This window comes from Macrobrachium nipponense, chromosome 10 (genome assembly GCF_015104395.2).
Source record: "Macrobrachium nipponense isolate FS-2020 chromosome 10, ASM1510439v2, whole genome shotgun sequence".
NCBI lineage: Eukaryota > Metazoa > Arthropoda > Malacostraca > Decapoda > Palaemonidae > Macrobrachium > Macrobrachium nipponense.
Window position 1 is genome coordinate 95,528,716 of NC_087204.1, and position 8,625 is coordinate 95,537,340.

Sequence of the window (8,625 nt, forward strand, 5' to 3'; positions counted from 1 at the left end):
ATTCTCACAATATTCCAAGAAATGATGTAAAGGTGTAATTCAAAATATACATGTGTATGAAGGAAAATTTAAAATATATTATTTCTATTATAATATTGATTCTATTATGTTTCTGCTTTTCTCAATAAAACGGTGAAGCCTCAAAGTTACATTGATAAATTTCTAAACACTAGGTACTATTGAGAAATCAATTTTTTTTTCATCTCGTAGCTATATAACTGAATTTTATTGCGGCAAGGATTGCCTGTAGTATAATGTAGTAGTGTAGGCTATAGCCTACTAGCCAGTCAGTAACATTTTTCAGGAAATTAAGTTGCTTATGAAAGCTGCCTAAAAGCTGTGATTGATTGTAATTTCATTTAATGATGTAAAAGTTATTATAAAAAATGTTACTAAATCGATGCCATGTAACTTAGCCTCTAGCATTTACTCATGGGATAGCAAGATCCCCCCCCCCCCTACAAAAATTTCTGAATTCGTCCCTGGTCCTAGGCCAATTAGGTTATCAAGGATAACCTTCGGACTATCGCCAACCAATATGATCGGCTATGAGAGAGAGAGAGAGAGAGAGAGAGAGAGAGAGAGAGAGAGAGAGAGAGAGAGAGAGAAAGACGCACCAACCTGTGAGCATTGGAAGGAAGGTTTCCGTGTTGAGTTTTTCCCAAGCCGACTGCTTCACGTTCAGGTCAATCCGATATTCCTTTAATTTTTTCTTGAATTCCATGTTCAGGACGGAGTGATCCACTAACAGCGCTTCATACACTTCTTTCGGTGATACCTGGTTTCAGAGAGGGAAAAGAAAATGAAAGCAACAATGTAAATGTGAGAGTGACTGAGAGCTAGACCTACTGAAAAGACTACGGTGAATAGTCTAAGGTTGCGGATCTCGTAATTCCATACAAGATATTACGAGTAAAAATAAAAAAGAATAAATAAAAAAAAAAATTGAAGGAAAAAACCCATACAACGCCTGACAATAAGAGAATTAAACTAGTACGACTTCAATCCAAAAGTTAAAGAGGATCTCTCTTAGATGGTGACCCCTAACAAGGCTCGGGGGTCGTTTTCTAGGACTGATACTTCTTGGGGTTTATCATCTAAGATTGGACTACGTGGGGGTCACTATATAGTAAAGATCCATTGAAGGAATAACTAAAATAAAGTCGGCTAGAGACGCAGGACCTACAACGGCACTCCCTCCCCTTACTTTGTAATCTTCCTGCTCCGCTTGCTTCCTGAGGTCCGACTGTGATGCCAACTCCTGGTAGCACAGATTGTCCGCCAACTTCTGGTTCCGTATGCCATCGTTCAGCAAGTTATCGATGCTCCCTTCCGGCAGACCTACAGGATGAAAAAGGATAATATTGAACGAAGAATTGTGAACAAGGGGTGAAATGATGGCTGAAAATGCTAGACGCATTATTTCAGTTCAGACTGGTACGCGGGTGTTAAAAAAAAAAAAAGGAAATATTAAGTGTATGCTTCATGTTTTCAGGTCTATGATACATTTTTTCGTTCCTGAATTAAGATTAGTGTAAGAATGGTGATGCTACTCATACTACTTCTGTTTCTACTACTACTACTACTACGTACTACTTTGTATAACAACTGCATTCCAGTGAGAGATATGAGGGAAGACGACCATAACGTATAAACTTACAATTATCGTGTCATCGTTATAATAGTCATTTCATTACAAATTTATTCCAAAGGCATGGTTGCCCATTTCTGTATGTGGGAGTATTTATAACAGTACGTTAAGATATCTAGGTACAGTAGTTATATTCAATTTTACATACATTTAACAAATTGAATTTTAAAATATTGACCAATCTTGTACTTGAGAACCTGTTTTCTTTGATATGCGTCAAACTTGTGAACCTTCCAATTTGGAATACCGTAGTTTGCCCTTCAAACAATTTTATTTTCTTCAGGAAATGCGTTATGTGCATAGCTTCTTTTATACGAAGAAGTGCCAGTGAACACACAAATAAAGTTAAATAAATCTGAGGTGTGATGATGATCTCAATTGTAATGAATTTATTTACAGGTATATTTACGAGCCCTAATGATTTGCCTAAAAAAAGGATAAGGATAGTTTTTTCTTCTTTTTTTCAAATATTTTAACACGAACTCTTAATTTTAGACATGAATCTCGCCATTATGGAAGGCAGAGAGAGAGAGAGAGAGAGAGAGAGAGAGAGAGAGAGAGAGAGAGAGAGAGAGTCCTTCTAAACCTGTCGAGTATGTTCTGATATGAATGTATAAAACAAGGCTTTACGATTTAATAAAAATGTGTTACTAGCCCATATGAAAATATATTAAGATTTTCGCAATAAACCCCTAAAATTCACTCTTATTATAAAAGTTTATTTGCAATTAAATTCTCTTCATTTTGGAAAGCACAATTCCTTTAAAAACTTAAATTTGAAATCCAGATATTAAAAAAAATATTTTGTATAACAAATCTTGTAAAATTTAGATATAAGGTCTTAAAAATTTTAACTTTAAAAGTAACTGGCATTTGTGGACTAATTAGTTTGATATAGCACATTGTATGTTGTACGCTAATTGTTCCTTAACTTGTAAAAGTGCAATGTAAATCACAGTCAGGGTAGAAAATAACGTTTAAGGATTTTAACCTTTGTTCAAATTCCTTAAGTTGCAAATATTCGACTTGAACGAGAGTCAACTTCAAAATAGACAATGAGAATAAAATCTATTCTATATCAAGGGTGATCTAAATGTGACGAGGAAATAGTGTGCGGTGACCTCCAATATAAATTCTCTACATAACTTACAAAAAGTTAAGTATATCTGAGTTTAACCAGACCACTGAGCTGATTAACAACAGCTCTCCTAGGGCTGGCCCGAAGGATTAGACATTTTTACGTGGCTAGGAACCAATTGGTTACCTAGCAACGGGACCTACAGCTTACTGTGGGATCCGAATTTTTAATCACCAGAAATGCATTGCTCTGATTCCGCATTAGTAGAGCGGGGAAACGAACTCTTGACTACCAAATCGGAAGGCAAGCAAGTAACCCACTCGTCCAACGAGGAACCGATACACTTTGAGCCTACCGGGACGCACAAGTGCTTCGGGTGTCACAACAGAAAATGGAATGGAATATAAAATTTAGACCAAAAGCCTTGCGCTGGGACCTATGAGGTCATTCAGCGTTTAAAGGGAAACAGAGTAAAAAAGATTTATAAGCTGTAACATGAGGAAATTCTAACAGTTGCACTATGAAACAATTGTTAGGAGAGAGTGGAAAGTAAAATGGTACGTAATGACTCCAGTGCGCAGCGTGATGGGCACTACTTCCCAATGAGAATTCTATATACTCTTCAGAAACTACAGTATTCTGTGGCACTCCTCACAAGGACAGGTTATTCCTTACAGGAACACAGCAAATTTCTAAATCCTACATAGAATACATCAAATTTCAAATCATTTGTGGTACACAGCAAGTTTCTTTGTGGAATACAAATATATAATTCACTGGTGGAATACCGCAAGTTTTTCAATTGCTAGTGGAACACTAAGTATCTAAATCCTTAGTGGAACACAGACTATTCAGAGGCTTTGTGGAATACATTAAGTTTCTAACTCCTTCGTTGTATGCAACTTGTATCTAAACAATTAGCAAAACACAGCAAAAAAGTATCTAAATACTGACTGGAACAACACAAATATCTAAATGCTAAGTGGAATACATCAAGAATATGATTTCGTGAGAGGATAAAACGTCCTATAGCGCTTACAGGGATACAAGACCCCCAAGATGTAGTATGAGAAATATCCAACTTCCTTGGAATGATGCAGTGTTGAGTGATACCAGTACAAGTCACTAAATACAGGATTCCAAGATGTGATAAAATTACTAGAGTTGAAAACGGAAGTCTAATTCTCTTTAGGTGATGTATTACTGTGATACAACGTCCCTAAGCATTCTTAGGGATGCAATAATACTCAAGTGCCGCTAAGAACAGCCTCTGAATTCCTCGAGGGTTGTGATACATCACTCACCTTCCTTTACCCTCGGAACTTTATAAATCAAAGGCTCTAATCTGTCAGTGATACAGACATTGTCAACGAACCGAATGGCTCGACCGTATTCGAAAGAACACAGACTGACTTTGTCGAGGTACGAGTCGCACGATTTTGATCTCCTAAACATCCTATAACCTGCAATGATGGAAGATGGGAAATGAGCTTAGATGGAGACGAAATTGAACTGGGATGGAGAAGAAATTGAACTGGGATGGAGAACTGAACTTGGGTGGACACAAAATTGAACTTGGATGGAGACGAAATTGAACTGGGATGGAGAACTTGGATAGAGACGAAACTGAACTGGGATGGAGGCGAAATTGAACTGGGATGGAGGCGAAATTGAACTTGGATGGAGAAAAAATTGAACTTAAATGGAGACGAAATTGAGCTAGGGTGGAGAATTGAACATGGATGGAGACGAAATTGAACTGGGATGGAGAAGTGAACATGGATGGAGACAAAATTAAACTGGGATGGAGAAGTGAACATGGATGGAGACAAAATTGAACTGGGATGGAGAACTGAACATGGATGGAGACGCGCGACGGAGGAATGAGAGTAAAATGGGGCGGCACAGTAGAGGAGAGAAAAATGGCCAATGGCACAAGCGTGGTATGGGGAAATATTTTGTTATTAAAAAAAGAAATCTTTGGATGTCACTGGAAATGTAAAGGTGTTAGATTAATAAAGGGAAAGAAGGGTGGCAAAGTGAGTCATTAAAACAATAGCATAACATCTGGTAAAGTGAGTCATTGGAAAAATAACAAAACAGATGGTGAAGTGAACGCCATTAGAAAAATGATATAACAGCTGGTAAAATTACAGAAATTGTATCGTATGGATATAAAATGCAGACATTTATGCATCGAGCTTGCTTCATGACAGAAAAAAGGTTTCAAACTATTCCTTTACAGTTATGATAAACAGTTCAAACAAATGCGCCACACTATGCACGTATATGTCAATGCTACTCACTGTTAAAACAGCCTTTATACACGACAGAACTGCGTTCAAAATCTCCCAAAACCGGGGCATACTTTTCTTGCTCACTGAAATTAGAGCCAGATACACTTTCGACTTCATCAACGGAGCAAAAGAATCGTCTAACCTCTTAAACACATGGAATTATACATCAGTCACATCAGTATCATATCGTAGGGGTTTTCTGTCAAAAGTTCTATACCCTGGATGTCAGATTGCCTGCCCAACAACTAAACTTTCGAAAACTACAGTTTACCGATACATAAGAATCGCGATATTATTGTGGTAGCGTAATCATAAACCATCACCTTTTCAAAGCGGAATGTTTTGTGATTATTTTGACAGTAACGCCACATTCTAAGCAAGCACGCCTTTTACGGCGTACTTGCTTAGAATGCATATATGCTGCACTTGAAGCTCATACGGATAAGCAACCACTTATATGCAAATACGCGAACGCTTATGGTTTTCAGTATAATACACACAACACGTACATTGCTTCCGATAACGACATGCCGCAAGTATAAAGTTTCCAGTAAAGAGATGCACAGTGGTATAAGGTTTGCCATATATACATACACAATGAATTGTCTCCTGTATTTATTTTCACAGACACATGCCTTGTTACATACATATATATACACACAGGCTTCAAAACGTCACAGGGTGCTTAGTAGATTCACATCAGCCGTGCATTTGATGTCTAGGCCCGTCCCTTACGTAAGGGACTGGCCTAGACATCAGATGCACAGTTGATGTGAATCTACTATAGCTGGATATACTAGCAAACCAGCTGCTGCTGCGGGGACATCTTTAAATTATCCCCACTTGGCCCGGGAGATCAATTTACATAGCTAACATATTGCCAATATAGCCTTTCCAAATATAGAATATTCGAAAGTTGTCGTCACTTTTAACATTCTATAAGAGCGGCATCGGAAAAACCTGTCATACCTTGAAGTTCAAGTCACCTCTCTGAATGGGGTTTCGGGGTGAAATTTACTGCCATAGACAGGACAAATGAAATGAAAAGAAGAAGAATCTGTCGCCTGAGATGGTACTAAGTTAAGATAACCTTTGGAATAAATATACTAAAATAAACATCGCATCTGAAACGATTCTAACGGGCCTAATCGCCATATTTTTGTGATGATCTGAATTAAAAATTTATATCTCACGATGAAAAATGATCAGACTTAAAGTATAAAACCACAAACTCTTCAGGGCTTTTATTCTTATTCTTCGTGATTAATAGACAGGGGCACAGGGCACGCAGAAACTGCAGCTCTGTAGCTGCAGAACAGTGTGACCTTTGACATGCATATATACAAACTCATTTACATGCACGTAATCCCTTAGGCATGGGTAGGTGATGCAAGTACAAACATTCACTCAAAGAGCAGGCAAACGCATTTCAGGAATATGCAATATTCATTCATTTAAAGAATGCGCAATATTCACTCATTTCGAGAAGATGCAAAATTCACTCATTCAAAGAATTTGTAATATTTACCCATTTAAAGAATAGGCAATATTCTCTCATTCAAAGAACATGCAATATTCACTCATTTCGAGACTATGCAATATTCACTCACTCAACGAATATGCAATATTCACCCATGTAAAGAATATGCAATATTCGCTCATTTAAAGAATCTGCAATAATCGCTCATTTAAAGAATGAGCAATATTCACTCATTTCTAGACTATGCAATATTCACTCACTCAAAGAATGTGTAATATTCGCCCATGTAAAGAATATGCAATATTCACTCGTTTAAAGAAAATCCAGTATCCATTCATTTCACGAATATGTCATATTCGCTCATCTAAAGAATATGCAATATTCACTCATTAAACGAACACGCATTATTCACTCATTTAAAGGAGAGGCAAATATTCACTCAGTCAGAATATCCAATATCAACTCGTACAGAAATGATTCATTATGCCAAACCTGCGAAAATTAGCTAATCGACCGAATTTGATTGACAAGTAATGATTTAGTTTTAAAAATCAATCCATTGAAGGAATTAAAAAGCAAATATTGAGAGAATTAAAAAGTAAATATTGAAACGATTCAGAGCTTTCTGTGTATATGCCATTACTTATCAGCCTCTGCCACATTTACTCTTAACAATCCATCATTTCTTTGCAGATATCTCTTCCCAAAAAATTGAGGTTCTGCATATACTATATATATATATATATATATATATATATATATATATATATGTATATATAATATTATATATATATATATATATATATTATATATATTTATATTATATAAAACTGTCTAAGAAATATAAAAAAGGAAATAAAGATGGATACACAGGGTGTCCATAAAGTCCCAGTACTATTACTAGTATTTGTTGCTCAGAATGGTACTGGGGCTTTATGGACACCCTGTATTATTAGCATTCGAATGCACTTACAGTTGTGTGCAATTGACTTAATGCTGACTTAATGCTGCCATAATTATATCACCCAGTATGCTCTCAAGTAATTGCATAGAACTGTAAGTGCAATCAAATACTAATAGTATATATATCCATTACCCACCCACACACACAGACACAATTGCACATGGTCACGAGTGATTCATTACACAAGACAACCTGAAAGCACTGCAGAGCAGCATTATCAAGCAAACATGCACAAGGAAATACACACGCAGCTGTATAGATCAACGGAAGAACTTGCTGTAATGTAATGTAATGTAATGTAATGTAATGCTCATCACTGCCTCTCCACAGGGTCCTGCAGTCTCTCTCTCTCTCTCTCTCTCTCTCTCTCTCTCTCTCTCTCTCTCTCTCTCTCTCTCTGTCAATCTTGCCTCGTCACAGTTCGGGAGGATTACCGGTACTTCCGGGCACGATTATGCCTGCTCAGGGTCATGCAAGCATGCATGCAATATACAGATAAAGTAGCGGAGACGCCAACTATGCACTTCCGCGGCGGTTAACATCACAGAGCGAAGGTATAAAGGTATATGCATGCATTCACTTAAGTAACCTCATCATAAGTATATTCATTGACATTCACGAGCAGCGTTTCGTGAAGGCATAATGAGCCGTAAGGAAACTTGCATTATCCGTACCTACCTGAGAGCATGCAAATAATTCATCACCAAAATATAGGTCTCGTGTCTGGTTGCGGACGGTAAAAGAAAAAGAGGGGAATAAAAAAAAAAAAAAAAAACGCGCTGACGCGTAATCAAGTTGAATTTATGCAGTTGACGTGCGAGTGAGTTTTGTAACTCTCGCAGACACAATTTTTTTTTATGTACTTTTAATGTACCCCTGACATACATTTACACAAGCTTCTATGCCATGAACGCACTCACGGGCCTCAAACACACAAGTACACTTACATGTATACCTACAAGTTCGCAAACTTGGGAAATATTTTACCCTCGAGGACCTAACGTTCATCTTTTGAATGAATGAATAAAAAATAATAATAATCAATAATAATAAATAATAATAATAATAATAATAAGTGAGTACGAGCGTCCTACGAGTATGTAACGAATACATTTTCAAGAACAGAATATTTGTGTGTGAAAAACCACACATAAT

At 36.9% G+C, this 8,625-nt stretch overlaps 1 protein-coding gene across 1 annotated transcript in view; it reads right to left on the reverse strand.

Moving 5' to 3' along the window:
* Positions 1-4,317, reverse strand: part of LOC135223770 (uncharacterized) — a 16,093-nt gene extending 11,776 nt beyond the window's left edge. Inside the window, exons 1-3 of the mRNA XM_064262539.1 lie at positions 4,034-4,317; positions 1,208-1,341; positions 622-778 (exon numbers count right to left, since the gene is read on the reverse strand). Coding sequence (XP_064118609.1) covers positions 622-778; positions 1,208-1,341; positions 4,034-4,184 — 442 coding nt within the window. The 5' untranslated portion in view covers positions 4,185-4,317. The remainder of the gene's footprint in view (positions 1-621; positions 779-1,207; positions 1,342-4,033) is intronic.
* Between the last annotated feature and the right edge of the window lie 4,308 nt (positions 4,318-8,625).